The sequence below is a fragment of the Mya arenaria genome, chromosome 9 (assembly GCF_026914265.1).
Source record: "Mya arenaria isolate MELC-2E11 chromosome 9, ASM2691426v1".
Taxonomy (NCBI): domain Eukaryota; kingdom Metazoa; phylum Mollusca; class Bivalvia; order Myida; family Myidae; genus Mya; species Mya arenaria.
In genome coordinates this window covers 3,101,209-3,129,121 of record NC_069130.1, presented here as the reverse complement: position 1 = coordinate 3,129,121, position 27,913 = coordinate 3,101,209, and the positions used below count along the sequence as shown (strand labels likewise).

The window sequence follows — 27,913 nt, the reverse complement described above, 5'->3', positions numbered from 1 at the left end:
CAGTCAAGCTTTGTCTTTTAATGGTTCAATTGTTTACAAGCATAATACAAAAATATTTTTAGACAAGTTCAGTAGTTAAAAAAAACACTTCGCAAATTTTAAGAAAGAAGAATTTATCAAATTGTGGCTAGAAAACAATTTTCTACTAGACACTTCTTATCTTCCAGTTCTCGATAAAATCATCATTTAGTCTCTGTTTTATAAGTGCGGTATCAATAAATATGCACTAAATCGTTGATTTTGAATCGAAATTGCTTAGCAATAATGCTTTAGGTTTTTTTTAGCCTAGTTTGAAAGTTTTCGTGAAAGAAGTGTGGAAAATATTTCAGCAAGAATGTTAAGTAAAACAATAATTTGGAATAACAAAGAGATAAAACAAAACGGCCACACACTGTATTTTAAAGAATGGTATCAAAAAGGCATACAATTCTTCGAACACATATACGACTACAGGGTAAATGAGTTTACAGTTTTGAAGAAAAAAGAAGCTTATACGACATAAATAAAAACGATTTCTTAAAATATTTGACACTAGTTAATATCAATCAAAACAGACCCCAAATAATTACAGATAAAATAAAGGAATCGAAACAAACAAATAAGTTTCTATATTCGACACAACAAAAAAACAACAAAATTAAGCCATCATCAGAAACTAAATGGCAATTAACATTCCCGAATATAGAAAATATTGGATGGAAAAAAATATATAATACAATCTATATAAGCTCGAATGATACATCATTACGAAATTTTCTATATAAATTCTTACTAAGAATAATATCCACAAAAATATATTTGCATAAATGTAGAATAAAAAATTCTAACTTATGTGATTTTTGAAGCGTACAAATCGAGACAATAGATCACTTGTTCTTGGACTGTCAGAAAGTTAAACCACTATGGAGTGCCTTAAATGACTTTATCAAACAGCGATCGATAAACATCGTTATAACGAAAGAAATAGCATTTTCGGTATCCATATCAAATTTAAACACACACCAATATGTAATTTCCTTATTTTATTAAAGAAATTTTATATATTCTCAATAAAATACCGAAACACTATCCCATCATTCAATGCCTATTTACAATACTTAACTCTCAGACAAAAAATTGAAGGAGATATCGCAATACAAAACGATAGATATGATTATCACACTCTCAAATGGAATGTATTAAAATTATAATAATTTTAAGATAATTAAGATACCGATTGTATACAGAACCAGAATGCATATAAATAGTATAGTTTTCTTTTTTTTCTTCTTTTTATACACAACCACATATAGTAAAATCATCACTAAGTGAAGGGGAAGTGTGAGTGTGCGTATGTGTGTGCGTGCGTGTGTGTGTGTGCGTGTGTGTGTGTTTTGTTTTTTGCGCGTGCGTGATTAGTTTTTTGATATTCTGAAAATATGAAACAATATAGATATGTTTTTGATTTATAATGTGTTTGAGATTATCATTCGGTTATTATATTATCTATGTTCAAAATAAATGAGAAAAAAAAAGAATGTTAACTAATGTTATCTGTCTATAGACTTTTGCATATTCAGGCTTTACACTTTTAGACATACGCACAATTATTTCCTTTCCTCATCACTCTGGGTATTTCTCCGTTACTATTCATTGCATTGTATATTTTAAGTAAAGTCAAATGAAATAAAAATTAATAATAAGGTAATTAAAGGCACTGGTCCAAAATACATAATATACCAAATTAAAAAAACAAAACAATACAGACTAAATAGCATTCCCATGTACACGAACCCATGAATTATTTTACAAATAAACCATGAAAACACCATTTCTCTTTTATCAGTCTAGAATCAAGGAAGACTTCGATACATGTATTCATACAAAGGTTTTCTTCCATAAGTATCTGTTGTGGTTTAGAAACTTTTTCTTCACAATTTGCTACTGATTTGCAATCATTTGGTATACAATATATGGTGTTTCAAAAACTACACCTCATTGAACTCGTTGTGCCTTTTTGTATACTCTAAACTTATTCGTATAGATTACTCACTTATAGCTAATAAATCTTTAAACGTTTCCACTTCAAGTTATTCCATGCAATGTTATTTGTGGAAAGAAATATTTTTTTTTAATTCAATGATGTTAAAAGGTTAATCCAGAGCTTCATTTGTTAAATTCGTTAATTTGTGTTTGTTGTCGTTGCTGTGAAGCCATGTAATGTGTTGACTGGCTTATATAATTTGTTAAATGTTAAACCTTTTCCTCAACTCTGTACTTGCATATGTCTACAATATATTTTATCACTTGTACGTTGCCTTTTTTCATTTTATTTTCATTCTGGAATGGTAGTAGCTGGTATCTTTAATAGTTAAAGATTGCATTCCAAACCCTTGTAAACAAATACTTTTCTTTTCGTTCCCTTTCTTTCTTCTCCAATTCTTCTATTCTGTCCATTAAACGCTGCATCGGATCTTCTAGAGTTTCTTTTTCTATTTCCCAGCCTTTTCTTTTCTTGCAATGCATTTATATGATCAATTATTTTGCTTTGGTCTTCCTTATTTGTTTCAAAAGACGCCACGTTTTCATGAAGCGTTTTTACTTGTTGTTCATGTTCCTTGTACTTAATTTTGCGTTCTGCATTCAACTCCTCTTGTTGCTCATTTAGCGCCATCTTTTGATTGTTTAAAGCTTCTTGATTTTCTTCATGCATATTTTGCATAATTTGTTTTATTGAATTTGCATGTGCATTCGTTTCTCCTGGAAACACAAAGCAGATAATAATGAAGATGAAGATGATAATGGTGAAGATGATGATGATGATAAAAATTATTATGATGATGATGATGATGATGATGATGATGATGATGATGATGATGATGATGATGATGATGATGATGATGATAATGATGTTGCAGACAGGGTTGGCATGAAGCTACATGGGCTTTTAGCTTGAGCGCATTTTTACATCAGTACGATCCCGGAACAAGCCGATAACTACCAATCTATGAAGAATATTGTGCATATAAAATATCCGCTTACTGAAAACGATACTGTTTTGGGAAAGCATGCCTGTGTTTCAGTTTGTAGCACGGCTGGGAAACTAATAAACCACTGGAATAAACTGGCTTAGGTAGCTTCGTAGTATGAGGCTTTAGGAGACATCATGATTTTCGAACAGTTTTAAAATCATGTTCAACAGAGTTGGCACTTATCCAGAAAGATCCCTATGCCCACAGCCGCCGCGAAAACTTGATATCAGGTATAGAACTCTGAGCAGATCTGAAACCTTCGAGGAAAAAGACAAGACCACAGCCAATGGGAATACATTTTGGTATGAGTTGAAACGTGAAATCGTGTGTTTGGATTAAGGCGAAGTTCAGATAGCATTATTATCACAAACTGAACTGCAAACTTTCTATCGACAGCGTTTTAGGGCTCCGGCTAAAGAGAGTTAAGATAGAGTATTTTGCAGCTTTAACGGAGCTGAAAATGGATATTATCAAACGATACTAGTTAGTGCCTGTCGAAGAAAAGCGTCCACCAGTTATTCTGGGATATGCCGGTTTCACAAAATGCCATTTGAAAAATCAACTGGGGCTGTAGTCACTTGGACAAATATGCATATGATCTACTTATGTTTATTTGTTTTCATATAACTATTGGGCACACACAGATAGGGAAAGAGCCTAAATTATTCCACTAGGAATTGTTCGAACGCATCATTAAAGCACGTCTCACAGAGCACCTTACCAACCAACCAACCAAAGGTACTTGATTGGTCATGAACACGTTGGACGTCGCTTTCGCTAGCGAAAATGTTTTGTCAAGGGAACAAAACTATTTCACGATAGAGAAATAATGTTCGGGCAAAGAATGCTGTTTGAAAAAGTAAATGAATAATAGGCAATTTGTTTGTACAGGCAGTGAAATAGATTTTCCCTGAATGATATAAAATATGTTTTTTGAAAAGAGGGCTAGTTGTTAAATATAAATCTTTCATGTTCATACAATTTAACAATTGTAATAATTCTAGGTTTGAATACAAACAGATTGCATTAGAGTTATTATTAGCTTTTGTTATGGTACGCTTTTATAAATGAATCGCCGTGAGTTACTAAAGTTGCTTAACTTTGTTTAATAAACATATGTGTTATTGAGATATGTTGCAGTCGATCATGGATTGCAGAGAAAGGGCTACATACAGGAAAGAGTACTATACGTTTTGGCTCATGTGTATATACCTTGTATATTTTGATTCAACTTCAATTTTAGCGTAAAATATCAATGAAATAAAAGTTACTCCTTTCGGCCATCTTAAGCAAAGAGCTCGGCATCTTTAATATATAAACCCAGCCACAATTTATTCACAATGATGATGATGGTGATATATAATGTTGATGAAAGGGAGGAGGTGGAGATTATTTGTCAAATTGAGATTAAAAATAATCCCCTCAATATCCATACAATGAAGTCCTATATCCCCGTCCATTTCAAAGCGTTAAATTATATTAATATAATTATTAATCAAGGGCTCAAACATAACGTACAAAGTTAACACTTTAAACTTATGAACTTACTTTTTCTCTCTTCTTCAGAAAGGGCTTCGTCTTTTTTAAGAATTAGATTTTCCTCCTGACCGAGGCTTTTCACAAATCCACCCCAAGTCAATGCGATCTGAAATTAAAGCGAAGAAAGCCCGGATAAAATATTCTGGCGAACCGTGTTTATGTATACAAGCTCTTACTTGAAAAGTGCATGTCCATTGGGCATGAATTGAAAAGAGTTTTTATTTATATGTTATGCTTATAAGACGCGGCCGAAGGCGGCGGTTTATATGGATACATGTTTGCATACTTCAAGGGGGGAGTGTTTATGGATAAATTGTATTTATTGCCTGCTGTGTGTCTGGTTGTTTATATGTACCAATAAATTTTATTTTTTACTCAGACTGTTGTCGTCTCTGCGGTATGTCGCGATTTGTAAACAGCATTGTTTTTTTTTTACCTTCACTTTACCTCGAATTTAGCTAATTTGTATGAGAAAAACATCACAAAAAAGCAGTAATCGTAAATCAAATAAATTGTACCAGGACAGGCGGACTTGTGGCAGCCAAATGGAAATCCGACCTATGTGGTGGAGTATTCGGACGGAATGATATTCGATGGAAAATCGACAAACCGAAAAATGGCCTTACAGATTTGTATAAATTTTCTTTATGACTTTAACTGCGCAGCGACGTTTCACTTAGCCCTGCACCTTCTGGTAATAATTCGATGAATATTTTCAGTATATGCTTTAAAAATGTACGCAAATATCATCAAATTTTACTTTGCTCTACTTGTCGTCACTGGATTTATAAAAAAATGTTCCCAACTCAAGAAAAAAACTAACAAAATCTTAAATCAGTATTTAAAATAAATCCATTTGATAACTCATTTCATGTCCTCGGTGTGTCAAATGCCCTAAATATAATCATTGCTTCCATTTTTTATCCTCATTTTTTATCCCCACATCAGAGAAAATAACACCCGAGCGACGAGATGGACTAGGATCATCTGCAACTGACAGTTGCTACCAATATGTAGATATAAACGATTTTTTTCATCCTATTCTAGAACCTGAAGAAGACTGAAGATCCTGGCGAGGACACAACAGTGGACACCACAACCCCTATGAATAATGATTATGTTTTATCTTGCATCAGTGACCTCTCACATTTATTTCACAACCTTAAAACCTCAGAAATGAAAAAAATAAACGTCCGGTGCTAAGCTACCTTAGTATTAACAGCATACGGTACAAAGTCCATGAAAGTCGTAAAATCCTTGATGATAAACTTTCAGATCTAGAGTTTAAACAACAACCTCTTCACTGCAAACGGATATAAGTTAAAAAGACGAGATCGCAACTGCCATGGTGGAGGACTGATGGATTTCACTCGTGCTGATCTTCCCTTTAAACGCCACAGGGGCCTGGAAAATGATCAACTTGACTGCCTGTGCTACGAGCTGTCACTTCAGAGGCGGAAATGGGGTATTCTGTTTTTGTATCGCAAACCGTCGATGTCAGATCCAGATTTGAAAATTATACTTCTAAGTGTTTGGACAAATTGTTGATAACTTTCGAACATATTATCTGCATAGAAGACTTGAATTATGACTTACTGAAAAGAGAAAAATGTCAACCTCTTCATAACTTTTGTGATAACTTTAGCCTGGAAAAGATTATCTCTGAACCTACATGTTTTATGAAAACATGCAGGCCAACACTTATTGATGTCAACCTCACCAATGCAAAGTCTTTTATTTGTAAAACTGTCAACTTTAATTGCAGCCAAAGCGACTGTCACAACCTCATAGCTACTAGTTTAATAGAAAAATGTGAACCATTTTTGAAATGTCAGGTCAAACAAGAACTTTGACAACAAATCATTTAATGAACATCTTTCTTATGTATCTTTCCATCTCGCCCATATCTTTGAGGACATGGACGATATTTATTGGGCTCACGAAGACGTTTTAAAACAAAGTATTGACGAGCATGCCCCAGTAAGATAGAAAACCCAAAAAAGAAATCCACCCCTTACATGAACTCTAGGTACCGTAAACTTATTTACAAGGCTCGTCAAGCAAGAAACAAGTAAAACAAAAATCAAAACATGGCCAACTGGTTAAACTACACTTAAGTTCAGAAATCTCAAAACAAAGATGAAACGATAATCTATAGCTGTTTATTTCCAAGAACCGTGTAGTGGTGGACCCAAATCTAAGGACTTTTGGCCGGCAATTAACCCTTTATCTCACAGAAACCTACAAATAAATCAGATAACCCAATAATACTCAAATAAAACAAAGTGAATTTGGTTTCTGGTTTAAAGCTTGTGGCCAATAAAATGAACTTGTTTTACATTTATATAGCCGTAAAATTGAAATATCTGGTACCCAGCTTAAAGATCAACACCCTAGTCTTGACAAAATAGAGGAAAACTGCCAAATATCATCTGACTTTCACTTCGACCCGGTCACCGATAAAGATATTTGGAAATACATTGACATGTTAAATCCCCAAAAAACAACTGGTATAGATCTGATTCCTCTGAAAATCATCATTGCTAGCAAAGATACTTTTCAGGTTCCCATCCGAAACATGGCCAATGAAATTATTAGCCAAGGATCATTTCCAAATATTCTTAAGCTAGCACAAGTTAACCCTATTTCAAGAAAGATGACCCCTTATTGAAAAGAACTATAGACCAGTCAGTATTTTACAAAAATGTCCAAATTATATGAACGGGTCATAAGTGAGCAACTGATAAGTCATTTTGATAACATTTTTCATCCTTTCCTGGCAGCATTCAGAACAACATTTGGATGTCAAACTAGCCTGTTAAGGCTGGTGGACGACTGGAAAAAAAACCTTGGTGAACAAATATGTACGCGCAGTTCTAATGGACCTCTCAAAAGCATTCGACTGCCTGCCCAATGATCTCATCTAAGATAAGCATGTAAACTTATGCACAGCTATCTTACAAACAGAAAGCAACGTGTCAAATTTGGTCAAATAACCAGTGAGTGGGACTCCATCCTGAAAGGCGTACCACAATATTAGGGCCTTTAGTTTTCAGCATCTTCCTTAACGACATCTTCTACTTTATCAATAATGCAGCTTTGTATCATTATGCAGAAGACAGTACTCTTTCTGTGTGTGATAAAATCCTGATGTTGTTAAGACCACTCTTGAAGAAGAAAAGAAACATTTTGATCAACTGGTTTACTTCCAATCAAATGCACACTAACCCTGACAAATTTCAAGCAGCTATGCAATTGAATATTCTTCAAAGACTAAGCAAAATTTTGACAACCAATTCTAAGCTTATTATCTTTAAATCTTTTATCAGATTCAATTTAAACTACTGTCCTGTCGTTTGGCATTTTTGTAGCAAGACCAACACAGAAAAGTTGGAAAAGATTAAATAAAGAGCTTAATATTTGTTTTAAAGATTACACCCCATTTTACGAAAATCTTCTTCATTTAGTTCACTTGCCAACTTTACATTTGAGCAGGGTAAGATACAATGCTATTAAAACTAACAATTGTCTGTATGGTATCCCACCAGTATATGTTCAAAACCTTGTATCTTTTAGGACATGTAATTTTAATCTGAGATACGAAACTGTGTAGATGTTCCATCAGTAAGAACAACTAAATATTGGAAAAACTTTCCGCTTTGAGACCAGTCAGGTATGGAACAGCCTCCCAAAGGAAACGAGGTGCTCCCAGAACTAGCTGGAATTCAGAAGGCTGATCCGCACCTGGACAGGTCCCTCATTTAAATATTCAATGTGCAAATAATACCCTTTTGCTTTAAAAAAACAGAAGAAATTGAGAATTATAAGATGTTTCACTGACTATTTTTTATCCTTTGTCTTAATGGAAAAGGGGTTTTGTTTTCAGTGGGATGGCTTTCACACACTTGACAAGATATGGCATTCAAATACCACAAAACAACTTATTAAATTAAATAACATGGGCTTAAATCTATTTTTCCAGGTCACAAGCTTATTTTTTTTTTTAATTGATATCTTATGTATGTATGTTATTCATGTCGGAAAATAGTTCATTCAGCTAATGTTTCTTGTTAACACATAACCGACTTTAATTCAAAATTCTTGTATCTTGTATCTTGCATATTGTTAAAGATTTTGAAGAACGTGTGTAAGGCTGGTCGTGAATTGAAATTGAAATACTTAGCAATCATAGCAACAACAAAAATCTTTAATCAAAAATTGTCTTTTTTCTCTGTTTTTTTTAGTTAAGTCTTAAATTATTAAACGAAGGAAAACGCAACTTCTCATTTAATCCTTTTACGCGGATATTACCTCTCTATCTTCATAATCTCGAAGAGCTTGTTCATACTCTTGTCTGACCATCTCGGCGTCTTTTTTGAATTTCCTATAACTCCCGATGACTTCATACGTCTTGTTCTGCAATCCCGTTTGCAAACTGCTGCGGGACTTCAAACTTGAAAGTACGTTTGAACAATGCTCCTCTATTGCATCACCGTTTTTAACTTGCATTGCCTGCCAGTTTAGTCGTATCTCCATCTGTAGATCAAAATTATGACTTATGTAAATAATAATACAATAAAATCTACATGGCCAAGCCCAGTAATCAAACAAGGGACAAGCTAAATAATCAAATAGTTTAACAAAAACTTTGTTAAGGACCGTTTGGAGGCAAAGTCTAATTCTAATACGACAATGAAGGAGTGAAAAAAACTCCTCTCTCTGGAACGTTTACCAATCATTCTTGTACATTGGTGCAATAATTGAAACAACAGGGAATAACCCATTTGGAAGAGAAATATAACATATATAACCTTGATTAATGGAGCATACTTAACAACTGGTTAAACACCAGCTTTACAGACATACACAGGGATGTTAAAACGGTCTACGCGCTGTCAAATATATAATTCATTTTAGAGGTGATCGAGAACCTTATCTGAGCCTGCATCAACCGTAAGGCAAATACACATCCTGTAGATGTGATTGTAATGAAATCAAACGATTATCCTTATATGTTAAATTCTTGCTAGTGTTTCTAATTTTGGAAGTAGTGTCTTGCAAACCTCGGAACATCTCTCAACAAAATTGGCAACATCTTCGACAGCATTCTCACGCATGTATTTTAGTGCTAACAACTGGGCTTCCTTAAACTCCTTATGAAGCATAGCTGCTGGAATGGGCAACAGTATACGATCCATGCGGGATTGAAACATTTCCAGGCATTCCTTCTGCACTCTTTTATTTTCGATGGTCAACATCAGGCACAGCTGCATTTGCAAGATCCTCCACATATTGTCTAGTTAGCGTGGCGAACACTGAAATATATGTGTTAAAGGTATCAAGAGAACATGAGGCAAACAAGAGTATTTTTCAAAAATCAATTATTTATTCTGGAGCAGTGATGTTCACCAAAAGTATAAAACGCATTATGTCATAGACTTAAGCGGTTTTAAATTTTCAAGAATTACTTTTACGATAATGTACATTTTCATAATCATCCACCAGTGCACATACTTATATCTCTATGGCTTTCTCAGTGTCTATGAGTTGTCATATTAGACTCTCGTTGAATTTTGCAGATATTGATTGTTTTGGGTAATCCGAATCTGAATAAGACCCGGATATAAGCACAGTGCTAACAACCCATTATTTTAGTCATACCTTTACAACACTGATAAACGATTTGGAATATTCCTAAATTGCTAACATAAAGTCAGACTGTTGTTATAAACATGCCCTTAAAATGTTGGTCTAAAACTGGAGAAGAATCTTCATGTGCAGTATTCATGTCATTTACAACCCCAATTTAGATGTTATGTAGTAATCAGTTCATTCATGAATCCAGAAGGACCATGGACAAAGTACGAATCAGTATTATTACCAGGTCAAGAGTCGTTCTAACTTTTACTGGCAGGAAATTTCCAACATACATACCGAAACATAATTGAATGAAAGTTTAACTTACTAGATCCGTTGACTGGTTTGCTAACTTGGAGTTTCTTTGGTTCCTGGTGGTAGATATAAGACGCGAACTCTGAGGCAACGTCCTGAAATTTCTTTGAAAGGTCTTGAACCGTAAGGCTATCGAGGTTATCCAACACCTCACCATCTCCGGGAACTGGGAACCCAAAACACCTCAGTTTTTCCTTCGGAAAAAAATTACTGATGCATTTACGTGGTTTGTTGAAAGCATCCCCCTTTCCTGTGTCACTTTTGAGGATCTCTTCAAGATAGTCGTCGATTGTAACCTTCTGTCCGTTCATGATCGGTTTGAGCGAGAAATCTCTCAATGCAAGCACAAACCCGGGCAGAACACATTGCAAAAGGTAATTGTCTTCACCACATTTGCCCCCAAATCTGATGTTTTTGGACATTTCAGACACAAATCTGAACCATTAAGGTTAAATCAGCATGATCACAGTTTAGTTTATACTAACTGATTCTTATTTGATAAGCAAAGACATATATTAACTGATTGACGCTAAAGTTCTTTTCCTGGGTAAAAACTAGCCCTGCGGCCTTTCCGAGTGGCAAAGAAAACGCATCCCTTTAGGGCTTGAGCCCACATCCTCTTGGGCGAGTCGCTGACACATTGAACACTCAGTCTTAATATTGATATGGCATATAAAACATGATCCTCGTATAGAAAAACAGGTTACCAGTTAATATGTGGCCTATTCCCAAAGTACGGATTGATACCTTCATATACGTGTTTAATTTATATATATTTTAAATTTAAGTGAACAACAGTAGAAAGTTTTGCAAATCAATGATTTTATTTGACTAGATTATTGTTTCTGTATAGCATGTGTTTTAGCAACATAATCATTAAGATGAGCAACATAATCATTCGAGTTAAATAAATTTAATTAATGCTTATATAGTGTGTTCCTAATCTAATGTGGATAAATTATGTGGAATTAAAAAATCCCATAGAACAGTAACAATGTTTTTTGCACTTTTGGACATTTTTCTTTACTTTAAATATTTAATGGTTATTATTACTTAGTTAAACGCATATATTAAAAAAAACTGCTAGTGAATCAATTGTGTTTTTCTTTATAGATGCTAGTTATTGTTTCTCATATGTATTTGGTGGTCGTATTAAAAATTATTTTATCATTAAAAGGATACGTGAGTTTGTCCACAGCATCCCGGTCAAACGCTCCCTTCATGTTGTACACGAGGGTGCTGCACAGCAATGCAGCAAGAGTGAAAATGCGATTGTCGTGGTTTGGATCCCCCTTGAATCATGCACATAAATCATGAAATATATTAAATTGACTTTTCTGGCAAACCTACTGGTTTTACTGTATTATAAAAGCCTTCAGATTCATTACAATGATATTACATACCATAAGAGATTTAGCTCATTCGAATACTTGACACAAACTTCCTTTTAATAATTGAAAAAAGATACATTGTCTATTGACCTAATCAAGTAATAGTTACGGACCCACTACACGAGTTTTTGAATACACCGATATCTTAGTTATGTAATTTTAATATATTTTAATACGAAACATTTATAATATGTTATTTCGTTCATAAATAATATTGCCTTCAAAAATGAAGTTGTATTCCGACATGTTCATTAGTCTGTTTCCGCTTAATTAGTAGAATAGTCACGTTTCCGTTCGTAGAGCGGTCTTATTTTCTGATGGTAGCGTGCATAGCGCGTTGTCAGTGGTAAATATCAGTAATTATAATAGTAGTTATGATTGGGATCAATTATATGTGCATAGCGCGTGTTTACAAACTTCCAACCTATTTCAAAAGTTATCGTAATGGTTGTAAATGGTTCATTTATACGAAAACATGACTTAATAATAAACAAATCGGCGTGGCCGGTAAAGAAATCCGCTTCTAGGAAGGAAAAAAAACACACAGGGAAAACATATTCGATGTGGAATGTAAGTCCTCAGTCTGGGAACAAAATCAAACGTACGAAGTCAATGACGATAAATATTCTAATGCAAACTTTTATAACGTGCATGAAGTCGGTTTAGGAGTCGCAAGAAAAGCGTCAGAAACGCATGATTGTTCTTGAGCTTGGAACCAATTACCGCTTTGTTTAAGGAGTATGCTGATGCAAAAAGGGCCTATAGCTAGTTTGATGAAGAGGCAGCCTGGTGAATCAGACAATCCATCAGCTTGAAGTGGTTGTTTCGCTTATGTGGCGAACAAAGTCTTATCGGTTAATGAAATGTTCAAGAAACATGTTCGGGATGAAATGTTTAGAAACTCGACTAGAGATGAGTTTAATAAGTTACAAATATGGGCGAAGTCACAAACCTGCAATGATATAAGCAGGGATATTTGGCTCTGGAGCATAGAACATACTACTTTGCTTACTTATTCACATGTTGCTTGTAAGGAAAATGAGGGTTATGGCCCTTTTCGGCAATTCGGAATTTGGAATTGGAAATTCGTTCGGATTAGTCTGATAAAGGTGCCTTATTTTAAGTGAGCCAGCAATATATTTATTTGCTTCTCGGTCAAATCATAAGGAGCAATGTTTCATCTCATTGAAATAAAATCCATACACAACATTTGTTTACGTATTTACGATTGATTGGCGAATATTTGAATATTTATATACACATATTCTCTCTTTCAATTTGATCAACAGCTAATTTTCGAAAAATACTGTCCTGCAAAGTGGAAGCAAAGCAAGACACCCATGCCACTAAAACACTTTGAAAGGTATCATCTACAGCAGAAAGAAATGAAAATGTATGTATGTCTATTATTGGGGGTTGCTTTAGATACTGTGGTATTTTGAAGAAAGCTACTACCATACTCCTCCCGCCAAGGAGAACTTAAACAATGCGTCCGTGCAATACTTATGTCGCCAGTGTTTTTGCAGTAGTGAAACAAATAAGTGGATTTTCCAACAGAACTGTTAACGAAATATTGTAGATACAGTTCTCTAAATACAACAAGGTCTACGTTGTCATATTTTGTTCCACAGGGAACCATCCACCTATTGTTCGAGTATTACTTTGATTTTAAAATATGCACGCTCCAAAACAGAGGTAAACAGACATTTTGGATATAAACTCTAAAGTACTTAAGAAGTATGTTCTGTGAAGGATGTATTATTGTATGGAAACTTCTCAGTAGCAACACTTAAATAAAGCACTGTTTAAATCCATATAAATAAAGCCAACAGTTATTCGAGGATGGACACTTATATAACGTACAAAACAACTCTGAAAGACCACATATGAGTTGAACCAAATTTACATTAACCACTTTCGTTAACAGTTTCCTAATTTATGCCGTGATAAGCATGCATGATTGATATTAAATATTGATCTAAATTGGATTTAGATTATATTAGCGTATCGGACTGCGTGATATAAACAACCAACATATACAGTGAATGGAGTTAAGAAAGTATGACCATAAGAGTGACCTAAATCGCATATTGAATACTTAACCATGTCTCAAATTGTGCATGAGTAAGCATTCCTTCAGGAAAACCCCACACATTTTACAAACAATGAGTGAGAAAATAGTACCACGTTTCATCCTGATGGAGTGAAAAAAATGCTTAAATCATTGCCTGCACAAGGTTTGTCGACCATCGACGGCAAAATACATATTTGACTATACGACCTTTTCCGGTGACACAAAAAAGTTGAACCTTATACCTTTTCGGGATCTCCCAATCCTTCCGTATCCAAAAGAATGAGAACGGTGTCCTTTTTCTCAGGATGAGCGACACACCAAACCCAGATGCCTTTCGTCTTTGACTGTACTGTATCGCCAAGTGCAAACCCCTTGTCTGTGTTATTGTAAACAAGCTAAATACAACGTTCACCAGAAATGTATAATGGTTCAGATGGATTCTAACATTGATTTAAGAAAATCTTCAACTGTTACGTAACTGTTACTGTTTCGAACAAACATGGTAACCAGTGAAATAAGACTGCTTACAAAAATAAGATTGCAGGTTTTCATATTATGTTCAGAAATTAATATTTTATGCATTTTTCTTAAAGCGTTATTAACGTTTTTAACCATAAAACATTAATTTTCGAACGGAAATACGAAAAACTGCGATCTCATCTTTTGTCAGCAGTCTTACAGCACTTGTTTACAGATATCAACGCAAAATTGGCCCATTCCAATACAAAAAAAGAAAAAGTTGTCAAAATGGCCAAACTGTGAGAGTGTAGCTTAAAGGTACTCCATTGATCATTTAAACATCATCAAATAATAGTTAACGCTTAAGGAGAGAATATGTATAATGCTCGGCGAACTAAATAACCTGAGTTAGATAGCTTAGGCCTCAAAGTTTGCGAAATTTTACGCTAGTTTGAAATGGCAGAGCGCAAAACACCTATAAGTATATAAAATGGTACCTAGGTCATTCATTGCACATAATCTTCATCAGCATGTCATACCCATTACCAGTATTGTAGTCGGACCTATTCATCAAGATTAGATATGATACTGAAAATGAACCTACGATATTATGACAGGCTTGTTTGACGAATTCCATAAAAGGGCAGATCATAACATTAATCTCACTTATAGTCTTCCACCTTAAATCGTACTAAATCAACTATAACGTATATTTAAATGAAACAATACCTGTGTGTTTGCCTGCAAGTAGATTCATCAAATAAGACTTTCCAGTTCTATAAAGACCGGCAACAGCCACAATGACACAGGGCTTGTCTATGCAGGAAATCTCATCCAAAACGTCTTCACTTATTTCAAGTACATTTCCTGCGCTTGAAGTTATAAGGCACCGAGGTTCTTGAAAGACCTTTGAATCGTGCATCGATAAATAACTAAATAAGAAATAATCAATTAGAACTTCTATCAGCCTGTAGTAGTTTCTATATTGAACGAAATATAAGATCGGCGCCGTGCACAGCCGATTGTATCACTAGGAAGTATCACGTTGTGTCCAAAGTACATTGGACGAACAAAATGGCGGCAAAAATGGTCTCCTGTATAGCCTAGTTACCTAAGAAAAACTCAGAGTATCGAAAAACACGTACGAAAACAGTTTCACCGACCAGGTCGTATGCACTTATCATTGGGTCCTAACTCTTCGGTAAAAATGAGTATACCCTATATTTCAGTACAAATGTTCGTTAGACACCGCGTGATACTCCACAGTGTATACTATAACAACGATGTGACATAAATATTCTTACAGTTCTTAAACAGTTTTGTTATGTAAGCTGTCTTTTTAACATAGCGTGTTTACTATAGAATCTTCAATGAAAACACATATGTTTGTGAAACATCTTAGATAAAGCAATTGGTAAAAGTAATAATTTAATGAAAGCGGTGAAAGCGTTGAAAGGTTGTTGGCGCGGCAAACGTGACTTTATTATTAACGATTCTGTTTTATACAGGCAATACAAATCGAACCAAACACACATTTTTGACTGGCCCCAAACTGTACCTGATAAGTGCCTGTCATAACCTAAGAATAGGTAATGTTAATTGATGCTTTTTAATGCATGTTTCATAACAGTAACTTATAAACCTAAATGTTCTAGATATATGCATATTGCTTTCATCTTGCAAGTTTGTTGCTAGTGTAAAGGTAATTAAATGAAACCAGACATTGGCTGACGCCGCTTTGACTATTTGTAGTATAGAAGTATTGTAGAATTTCCATTTCCATTTATTGCGTTATTATCTATAAGTATCTCGTCTGCTTCTCATCGAGATGTGTTTAAGATTCGTTGGCTTTCTTTCAATTTGCTTTTAATTGGCACTATTTCGAACCGCATAACACCTTGCGTCCCATCTTAAAACCCCGGCGCAATACTTATTTTAACATGTAAAAAAAGTAGATACCTGATTAGTTCTTCTAATTAAAGAAATTAAATAGACCGGAGAATGCAAGTGGAATGGCATAGCTTTGTGGTTTTCGACCCAACAGGCGAAATAACTAAAAATGTTTATTTAGTTTGTACCGGAAAAATCATGAGAATAAAAGTTATAATAAGTTAACTCACTGTGACGGTTTTGCTGGAAGACACTCTACCTTTGAAAATAATTCCCTTCGAAACTCTGCTCTGTAGGAAAAAACATTGTTTCGTTTAGTAAATGACTAATAATCGTGATAATTTAACAGCCAACAAAATAGGGTTTAATGAATAATCTCTCATTACCAATTACAATTTTATTACAAAAGAACAAATAACAAGATTTTGCAGTACCCGTCAAGTGACGACTCAATAGAGTATTAAAGCCACTTCCTAGTACTTTTACCGATATGTTAGAGAACTTTGATATGGTCCTTGGGTGACAGTTGGTCTCAAAAAAGTGAAAACTTTAATTTTAGAAAAAACATGCTGGTTAATACATCTAAAATTAGTTTGAAAAAATTGCCGAAAACCTGACTATGTTTGTTTATTTCTTTTTGAGGCCTCGATGCCTCTTTTATTGGCCCCGTAATAGGAACCATGGGGTCAGGGCTATCCCCATGGGCCCTTCATTCAAAAACAGTAATATTCCATAAAGTATGCATGGAATTATCAAGTTACAAAATAACAATTTTAACAAATATGTTTAGATATTTAGAATAGCTGTACCTTTATATTGTTGTATGGTTATCGACATCTAAATACCGCATATGTGTAATATATCTGAGATTGAACTATTTTTACCTTCGAAAGCAAAAGTGGTTAAAGCATAGCAACAGATACAACGTACTTAAAAGTGGCTGTTTTGTAATTTAGATAAAAATAACATTTAACTCGTATCTGAATATGTTAAGTATTATGCAGACATGACATATCAATATCTTAAAAACATGCATACATACAGCTAAAAAAAGTTCAAACAGTAAAATAGTCAAAAGTACGGTGGCTTAGAGGTGACATCTTTGAGATTCTTGTTGTCTCGTGGCTACAACTTATTTATATCATGGCCACGTCTTAGCTAGGTTTTTGCTACGATTTGCTTAACTCGTTCCCACGACTAAGCATGTTTTTGCCACATTCGTGATTCGCGGGAGCGAGTTGTGGTCGCGCCATAACTAATTATTGGGAACAAGGTAGTAAGGCCACCATACATTTCACCTCTGTGCCACCGTACAAAAGATAAAATAAGTTGAATTGGAAATGCAAGTCCTATTTAATCAACCTCTTTAACAAATATAATTGTTAATAAAAACACATTGTAAATGTTCTTAATATGAACTTGAACTCACCTTTCTAAAGTTGATGCCATCATAGAGGTTTGCATTCGGATTCCCCCTGAATATAAAAAAAAAATAAAGAACGCATAATTAAAGGTTAATTTAAGTGCAATTATGATTTCGTTAAAAAATATAAACATACTACACACACACACAAACGCGCGCGCACACACGCACACACAGACACACGCACACGCACACGCACACGCACGTGCACGCGCACGCGCACGCGCACGCGCACGCGCACGCGCACGCGCACACGCACACACACACACACACACACACACGCACACACACACACACACACATTAGTCTAGTCCTTCTAATAGATACAACTTGACATTCATATTGTATAAAGAGCAAAGAGTTATGACGTCATTGTTTATTTTAATATTGCGCTCCGACTGGATTAGAGCGACGTCATTCAACCAATGTTATTCGTGATATACGACGTTACAAATATCTGCTATTCTGTTGTTCAAACATATGTTGTCCGTTACATTTCTTTAAAAACATAAAATCAATTGCCGAAGATACCGCTTCATGGAATTTGCTCGCGTGCCCTACTGCGTTCATACATCATAATCGCAAGAAAAATCACTCCTTAAATATACGAACCAGGTTGTTTAAAAGATGGCGCTTTTCCCGCACTGTCCGTGTCTCTCATCTGAAAATATCAGTTTGTATACAATGAATGACGAGACATCATGCTTTCGATTGTAATTTAAAAATTATATTGTGTTCAGTTAAAAAATCATAAAACTATCTTAAGCTGGCTTTATGGAATAAAAAGTTGGTTACTGTTTGTGAGGATTAATAAGTGTTTTTAATGGTATGTGGATATGTGCATGTGGTAACTATCCAAAGGCCATCTGTTTGTAAAAGAGTGATATGTGTATCTAGTTTAACGAGCCCGATCTAGTTAAGTATGAATTCGGGCTTTGGTTTTAGAAAACATTTTTACGGTAAATATGTTAAAAGAATTTCTAGGTCTTACTCCATAATGTCCCACATAATTTTAGATTTGAAAGCAAATGTCTCCACTTTTGTAGAGTAATTGGATATCGTATTGTTATGTAGATTTGCAGTCAATTTAATGGAAAATGCAAAAATGGAAATTTTTCACAATTATGATCCTTAAAATATTGACCATATGCAAAACTGTCTTTGACTAGAATAATTCACTCCCATTAGGCCGAAGGTAAAACATGCTTACCGATATGGTTAAGCGAAATGTTCACGTTTTCACGCAGACATTGATACTTTTAAACCAAAGGTTTGAAATATAGGACGATAAATGTAAGCATTTGTGAATTCAAAATTGTAATTATAATAAAGCAACTGGTTGGTAGCGTATATTTGATCTAAAGTGGGTTTCTTCATTAACTTGGTAAATGATATACAGCTAGTTCAAGTTTTATTTAATATATACGCTAAAATGTGTTATGTTTCATTTAATTTTGTTCCACACTTTGCTCGCTTGTGATCCATTTCACCGTGTCTATCTTCAGTTTATCAAGTGTGTCTGCTCTTTGTCGGATAAAAATCATGTATCAGCGGGTACCATATGAAACTTTATGGCTCAATGGTCATTTTTAAGTAATCGCGCATTCTCTATATTTCGCGGCAGTACCACTTGGATATTCCTGTTGAAAACTAAATGCATGTAAAAGAAATAAGCTCTATTAATTAAAAAGTGAGGATGCATTTAATCAGGTTTCTAGATATAAAATATATTTTGCAGATATAAGGGTTTGTGCACAATTTCACATTGCCATCAATATTCAAAGGTTCAAGTAATTGCTTTGAAAGCCCTTGACAAATATTGCTATGAAAATGAGCAAGGAGTGATCACGTTAGAAAAACAACAACCCAAGAAGTTTAATCTTCGCAAGTTGTACAACTCCGCATTGCCATGTAATGATGTTCTAACTTTCACTCAATTCTTAAAGTTGTTTTCGAAACCTGCTTTGGACAAGCATTGGAATATAATTATTTTATTTCAGAAAAATTTAAAAACATATTTGACTCAGATTAACTAAAAAACAAACTGTTTTATACTTAACATGTACATGTTTTTTGCATGGGAAAGTATGTATAAACTAATTAGGATTAAATATGTCGAGACTTATGCCTACCTTGCTTTGTTGGTCAAATAATTTAAGCTTCGAGCTAAAATCACGGCAAGCAGGGGAATCAACGGGATTCTCATTTGTAGCCATTGCTGATCTGTAAAATATAACTGAATATCATAATTGTGTGAGATAACTTTATATAATTGAATGTTCTTTTCTCTTATATAAAAAACATCAACTAATCATTAAATTAATAAAGGAAGGGAAAAGCTTACGGTTTCAATACATGTTTGAAACCAGTTAAAGTTATAAATTTGATTTAATATAAAAACTTGTTCTGATCTTTTATGGTTGCTAATGATCTGCCATTTCGTGAGCAAATAGGTGGAGAAACGACAAATTCTGATTGTTTCGATAATATGATATGATCGAAATTCGTCCTGTAAGTAATTAAATGATGGTCGCTTTTGTTTTCACTATCATCACTGGTTGATTTTAAACAAGACAGATTTGAACAGTCAATACAAAAAAGACAAAATGCCAACATTTTGTTTTGTTTAAAAAAAGAAATCGTCGCATTTTGTCCTGCTTAATATCAAATGTGCGTAGTGTGTCTACTTGAATATCAAATGTTTGAATTTTGTCTTGTTTATAAAAAATAATCTACGTCGCGTTTTCTTAAATCGTGTCTAATGGTTTCAGAAACAATGCATTTAACATCAGTTTTTGAACTAAAATACAAAAATCTGCGTTTTGATTTTTCGTCAGCAGTCTTATATAGCTGGTTTCCATGTACATTCGCAAAAATTGGCTTGTTCCAAGACAAAAAATAAAAAAAATGTCAAAACGTTCTATCTGTATGAGTGCAGCTTTAACTATTGATTTTTCTTTTTTTGGCCTTATTTGGCTAATCTCTGTAGTATGAGTTGAATGAAAAACTCATTTTCAGTACTTAAGTATTGGAATGTCTCGTTTTAAAAAAAAAAACATTTAGAAATATGTGGTAAATAACTGGAGGAAAAAACCAATACTAATTTTGATCTAATATGTAATTGTGTTGTAATTATCATTCGGCCGTCTGTACAATGTTAAATATGTTTAATGGCTAAAGGTATTGCAATATGTCTGTAATTATGTAATTTAAACTCCACATTGAAAGGGCAGATATTTTTCAGATACATACAACAATGAAATGGAATTTCGTACGCTGCAATAAAATTGCAAAAATAGGAAGTTTAAACAGAGACTTGCCTAGTGATCAAATGGTATATTTGCTCATTTTATAACCTTATTCGACGTAAGATTTAAGATTTAAATCCAACAACAATGTTGCCTTTTTTAAATCAATAACGCCTTTTTTCCACACTAAATGTTGACGTGCTACGGATATCATGCCAGGTGGGATGGTTCCATATATTTGCTTAGAAGGAGTTTGAAATTCATGTAATTACTATATGGCGTTGTTGTTTTTTAAATCATATCTGCCGATGTTCGTGTTGCTAGTAGAAATTATGTCGCAGAGTCTCTCACGTCATTCAATTATCCGCTTCTGTTGTTCATTAGTTTACTATTTATCTTCATCTATATGTATTTTAGCGTATCCTCCTTAGTCTTTTTCTTCGATGAGTTTAATTCCTTGTCATCACTCGTCACTTGAAGGAGTTCGCCTAGTATCGCTCTTACTTCCATAATGACAATCTAGGTAATTCATTATCTCCCTTACTTTAACTGCGTTTATGTGCATGTGTGAGTGCCTTAAACATATAATAAGGGCAGACTATCTGACGATTTCAGACAATGCTTTAGAAGAAGAAGGATAAAAAACGCGTCTGTGTATTGAGGGCTTATATTGTTGCGACGCAGCGAAGCGATTTCGAGTATTGTCGATTGCATGATATTTACCATATAACAGAAGTACTTGAAAGAACTCTTGTTAAAACTAAGTCTTATATTTCTTGATATCATTGATCAGTTAATTAATCATTATCTCTGTTTGGTATCTCGTTCAATGGACCTTTAACTTTCGATTCATTGAGTGTAAAGTGATGAAATGAAAGATAACAATAAAAGGTGCTGATAACAAGTGTCCTCAATATTTAGACAATAATTGAGTTATTCCCCTTTGCAATCTTTCTCATAAAGGATTGTTCAACAACGAAGTAAATGTGCTAAATTGAAAAGAAAATTGTTTAAACTTTTATATTATAACATTAATTTGATTGTGATAAAATTCATTATAATCGCTTGGTGTATGATCGAACAACGGAATTATTGAAAAATCATGGAAAGGATTTACCCACCACTTATCAAGAGCCTACATTTGCTGAAATCAATCTACGATAATAATGGCACGGTCGACAAACGTAACAATGATAAGAAGGGAATACTAAGCCAACATACATACTTATGAATAATATGATTATTTTGATTGTACGTACGTTCCTCGAGATGGCGATTCTCTTTTTGGTAGAACTGTTCTAGGGGCTGGAACTGAAATTGAACAATACAAACTTGAAATAAACTTCAGTAAATAACTAACAGAGTTGCTGAATATATCTATAATGTATTCCTAGATTGTATATCCTGTTCCACAAAACATGTACTTACCAGGTCTGTTCATAGGCGGTGCTTTATTTGGGTTCATTGTCTTTCTCGTCTGAAAATGTAACATACACTGGAATCATAACATATGAAGACACGAGGGAATGCAAGTGAGACAACAACACGACGTCAAGTTACTTTGATTTTGAAAGCTCATCACTACGACTCAAATGAAGTGATTCCCGTTCATTCAATATTTTGTATTATTTAAATGCCTGAAAAGCCTAGTCCCGTGACAATAAGTAACTTACAAATAGTTCTGCGATTATTAATTTATTTTTTGTAATGCATATTTACATTAAAATTTGAGAGTATGCAAGAAAACATTGCAAAGCCGATCTTTATTTCTTCATTCCCTTCGATTTGAAAATCGCTTTTACAATTAAAATTAAAACGAAGTCCATGTCTATCCAAGTTTCTTTGGGTGCTTAACACAGATGCTGTTGTTTTTCACATTCTCAAGTCATATCAAGAAGAACAAATTCAAGTTCTAAATCATCAAAAGTCTAAAACCAGTAGTTGTCTTTAAGTCAAAATACATGTACAGTGCACACAAGTAAAAGAAAAACTGATACACTTGCTGCTTTGTTATTTTTATCGATGTCAACGCTTGAGAAAAAAAACTAATACGAGTGGCTATCGATCACTGTCATATTTTCCTAAACTGTGTTCGCCTTTGCCTCCCATGTTTAGTGACAATTATAAGCATTATATATATCTTATCTATCGATTCCGACGCAGACGGCAACTAAACAAAAGTTAAGGCAAAACCTTGATATCATTCTTTCAAAAACAGAATAAACTCATCATAACTTTACCTGCGTTTCTTTTAACTATTTTATTATTTTTATATGTTTAAACATGTTCGTAATTTTTAAATTTTCATGCCAGACAATATTTACGAAAACCCTCGATGAAAAATATAACAGCTTCTAGAATTCTAGAATGCAACAACGCTCACGTAAAGCAGACAGAGAACCCCACAAAATGGTAAGTTACCTTCAGTAATAAATAAATAAATCACCAAGTTTTAAACGGCTGCCTGTAAATAAATCCTTAAGGTTAATATAGGAAACTGCGTAGTTGTCGGTTAAGCAAAATGTCTACGTGCAATCTATCATCTATTTACATGCAGGCAAGCAAATGTTTATTGGAGACCAGCACTTGCAATATGATATTGAATTGGGTTATGCAATTATCTTTAACATTTTAAAAGTCCAATTATGTTTTAAAAGTTCAATTATATCCATCGATTTAAAGATACACTCAGAGTAAAGTTTAAAATTGGTTTGCAAACTGCAAATGTTTTCGGTATTAATGAAATATTGGCGGTTGAGATCTACTTTATGGATTTTTGGTTGTCAGAGCTTCTCTAAATAATTAAAAGTGAATCTGTCCGACGATTCCATTGGCGGAGTATGCACCTCAACACAAAAATTCAAACAGTTATGCGGTATTTAAGATTCCATTTACAGGAGAACTCTTTCGAAAGCACTCAAAATAAATAAAAAACACTTCATTTCGGACTGTTCATTGTCTGACAGCGGTAGAAGGTGAACACTGTCAGCAGTGATAGGTGCAACACTGACAGTAACGGTAGGTGAACACTGTCAGCAGTGATAGATGCAACACTGACAGTAACGGTAGGTGAACACTATCAGCAACGGTAGGTGAACACTGTCAGCAATGTTACGTGCAACACTGACAGCAATGATAGGTGCAACATTGACATCAACGGTAGATGCATACTGTCAGCAATAATAGGTGCAACACTGACAGCAACGGTAGGTGAACACTGTAAGCAATAATAGGTGCAACACTGACAGCAATGATAGGTGCAACATTGACAGCAACGGTAGGTGAACACTGTCAGCAATGATAGGCGCAACACGGACAGCAATAATAGGTGCAACACTGACAGTAACGGTAGATGCACACTGTAAGCAATGATAGGCGCAACACTGACAGCAATAATAGGCGCAACACTGACAGCAACGGTAGATGCACACTGTTAGCAATGATAGGTGCAACACTGAGAGCAATGATAAGCGCAACACTGACATCAATGATAGGCGCAATACTGACAGCAACAATAGATGCACACTGTTAGCAATGATAGGAGCAACACTCTCAGCAAAAATAGTAGCAACACTGTCTGCAATGATAGGCGCATCACTGACAGCAACTGTTTGTGAACACTGTCTGCAATGATAGGCGCAACACTGACAGCAATGATTGGCGCAACATTGACAGCACTGATAGAAGCAACATTGTCAGCAATGGTAGGCGCAACTCTGACAGCAACGGTAGATGCATACTGACAGCAATGATAGGTGCAACGCTGACAGCAACGGTAGATGAACACTCACAGCAATGATAGTAGCAACACTGTCAGCAATGATAGGTGCAACACTGACAGCAACGGTAGATGAACACTCTCAGCAATGATAGGCGCAACACTGACAGCAACTGTTTGTGAACACTGTCAGCAATGACAGGCGCAACACTGTCAGTAATGATAGGCGCAACACTGACAACACTGATAGAAGCAACATTGTCAGCAATGATAGGTGCAACACTGACAGCAACTGTAGATGAAAATTCTCAGCAATGAGTGTAGCAACACTGTCAGCAATGATAGGCGCAACACTGACAGCAACTGTATGTGAACACTGTCTGCAATGATAGGCGCAACACTGTCAGCAATGATAGGCGCAACACTGACAGCACTGATAAAAGCAACATTGTCAGCAATGATAAGCGCAACACTGTTAACAATGATAGGCGCAACAATGACAGCACTGATAGAAGCAGCATTGTCAGCAATGATAGGCGCAACACTGACAGCAAAAGTAGGTGATCACTGTCAGCAATGATAAGAGCAACACTGACAGCAACGGTAGTTGAACACTGTTAGCAATGATAGGCTCAACACTGACAGCAATGATAGGCGCAACACTGACAACAATGATAGGCGCAACACTGACAGAAATGATAGGCGCAAAACTGACAGCAATCATAGGCGCAAAACTGACAGCAATGATAGGTGCAGCACTGACTGCAATGATAGGCGCAACACTGACAGAAATGGTAGGCGCAACACTGACAGCAATGATAGGTGCAACACTGACAGCAAACGGTACCAGAGTACGTTACAAAGTTTTGTGATAAATTATATAATGTGTTTATCTTCGCAATAATACTCAAAACCTCTATTGGATCATATTGTAGGACTAGGTAATACACCTTTAAATTTCGTCATTATATTAAGAGACCAATTTTTATTTTCAATTTAATAAAAACGCGTTTATGAATCTATGACTGGTATTTATAGAGCTCTACTCATGTTAATCAACAACATTCTATACAGTTAAAAAATCTCATGAATTAGTTTTACCAGTTCCTATTTCAGAATGTCACACACGTGATTCCGGGCCGCAGATATAATACAAGAAATGATAATTAAAGATCAATGTGTGAGTGCCTTTAACATATAACAAGGGCAGACTATCTGACGATTTTAGACAGTTCTTTAGAGGTGGAGGAATACAAAAAACGCGTCTCTGTGTATATAGTATATCATTATCTCGGTATGGTTTCGCGTTAAATAGACGTTTAACTTTCGATTGATTGAGTGAAAAGTGACGTAATGAAAAATAACAATATATGGTGCAGACAACAAGTGTCATTAAGATTTAGACAATAATAATTGCAATCTTTCTAATAAAGTATTGTTAAACAACGAAAAAAGGTGCTTTATTGAAATGAAAATTGTTTGGACTTATAATTTATTATAACATTTATTTGATTGTGATAAGATTCAGTTATTTTGCTTGGTGTATGATCGAATCAGGGAATTATTGCAAAATCATAGAACGGATTTACCAACCACTTACCAAGAGCCTGAATTTGCTGAAATCAATATAGGAAATTAATGGCACGGCCGACAAACGTAACAATGATAAAAAGGGAATACTAAGTCACCATACATACTTAGTTTAAACTTTATTTGATTATACAACGATTGAGAAACAAGCTTTTGCAACTTATATTAATCACTCTCGTTGGCACGTTGTTGCGCGAAAGTGTTGTCTTGTGATGTGGGGAAAACCGGAGTACCCGGAGAAAACCCACTTGTCCGGCTTGGTGACCACTTACCAAACTCACATGCGCCCAGGCCGGGATTCGAACCCGGGTCGCCTTGGTGAGAAGCGAGTGCGATAACCACTGCGCTAACCGGACATTAGTAATAGTATGATTATTTTGATTGTACGTACGTTCCTCGAGACGGGTAATCTCTTTTTGGTAAAACTGATCTAGGCGCTGGAACTGAAAACATCGAAAATGTAGCATACACTAGTATCATTACATATGAAACACGATGGAATGCAAGTGGGCCAACAACACGACGTCGAGTTACTTTGGTATGGTAAGCACATTACTACGACTAAAATGAAGGGATTCCCGGTTATTCGATATTTTTATGACTTTATTGCCTGAAAACCAAGCCCCGTGACAATAAGTGACGAAGAAACTGTTCGATAATTTATTAAGTACTTTGTAATTCAATTAACATTATAGTTTGAGAGTATGCAAGAAAACATTGCATGGCCGATCTTTATTAATTCATTCGCTTCGTTTTGGAAAAAAAAAAAATCAGCACGCTTTAACAGTTTACATTAAAGTATTTTACTCACGAAGTCAAAGTCCATCCACGTTTCTTTGGCTGCAAATTACAGATGCTGTTAATTTTCGCATTTCAAGTCATGTCAAGGAGAACAAATTCAAGTTCTAAATCATCAAACGTCTAAAACCAGTAGTAGTCTTTAAGTCAAAATGCATGTACAGTGCACACAAGTAAAAGAAAAACGGATACACTTGCTGCTTTCTTATTTGTATCGATGTCAACGCTTGAGAAAATAAAACTAATACGAGTGGTTATCGATCACTTTCATATTTTCCTAAACTGTGTTCACCTTTGCCTCCCATGTTTAGTGACAATTATAAGCATTATATATCTTATCTATCGATTCCGACGCCGACGGCAACTAAACAAAAGTTAAGGCAAAACCTTGATATCATTCTTTCAAAAACAGAATAAACCCAACATAACTGTACCTGCGTTTCTTTTAACTATTTTATTACTTTTATATTTATTAACTTGTAAATAATTTTTAAAATTTCATGCCGAACAATTATTACAAAAACCCTCGATGGAAAAAATAACAGCTTCTAAAATTCTAGAATGCAACAACGCTCACGTAAAGCAGACGGAAAAAACAACAAAATGGTTATTTACCTTCAGAAATGAATAAATCACCAAGTTTTAAACTGTACACTGTAGCCTGTTAATAAATCCTTGATCAGTTCAGCAATATGACTACGTGCAATCGATCACCTATTTACCTACAGGCAAGCAAATGTTTATAGGAGACCAGCAATTACAATTTGGTTTTGAATAGGCTTCTTCAATTAAATTTACAAGTTCAATTATGTTTTAGGGT

At 34.7% G+C, this 27,913-nt stretch overlaps 1 protein-coding gene across 1 annotated transcript; it reads right to left on the bottom strand.

Annotated features, from left to right (window-relative positions):
- On the bottom strand, positions 1-27,757 carry LOC128203354 (guanylate-binding protein 2-like). The gene is made up of 17 exons (XM_052904743.1): positions 27,709-27,757; positions 26,687-26,738; positions 26,306-26,321; positions 22,416-22,464; positions 22,247-22,298; positions 19,872-19,962; positions 18,352-18,400; positions 17,746-17,791; positions 16,547-16,606; positions 15,156-15,358; positions 14,210-14,343; positions 11,685-11,794; positions 10,516-10,937; positions 9,614-9,865; positions 8,862-9,086; positions 4,560-4,656; positions 1-2,739 (listed from the first exon to the last, which is right to left on the bottom strand). The coding sequence occupies exons 4-14, from the start codon at positions 22,450-22,452 to the stop codon at positions 9,789-9,791; spliced, it is 1,281 nt and encodes a 426-aa protein (XP_052760703.1). The 5' UTR covers positions 22,453-22,464; positions 26,306-26,321; positions 26,687-26,738; positions 27,709-27,757; the 3' UTR covers positions 1-2,739; positions 4,560-4,656; positions 8,862-9,086; positions 9,614-9,788.
- Between the last annotated feature and the right edge of the window lie 156 nt (positions 27,758-27,913).

Excerpts from the sequence above, each read along its gene's own strand:
- LOC128203354 (XM_052904743.1), bottom strand. The coding sequence starts at position 22,452 with ATGAACCCAAATAAAGCACCGCCTATGAACAGACCTG. Across the intron at positions 17,792-18,351 it reads GCCATCTTTTAAACAACCTG|GGGGAATCCGAATGCAAACC; the intron begins GTTCGTATATTT and ends TTTTATATTCAG. Across the intron at positions 11,795-14,209 it reads GATTGGGAGATCCCGAAAAG|GGGGATCCAAACCACGACAA; the intron begins GTATAAGGTTCA and ends GCATGATTCAAG.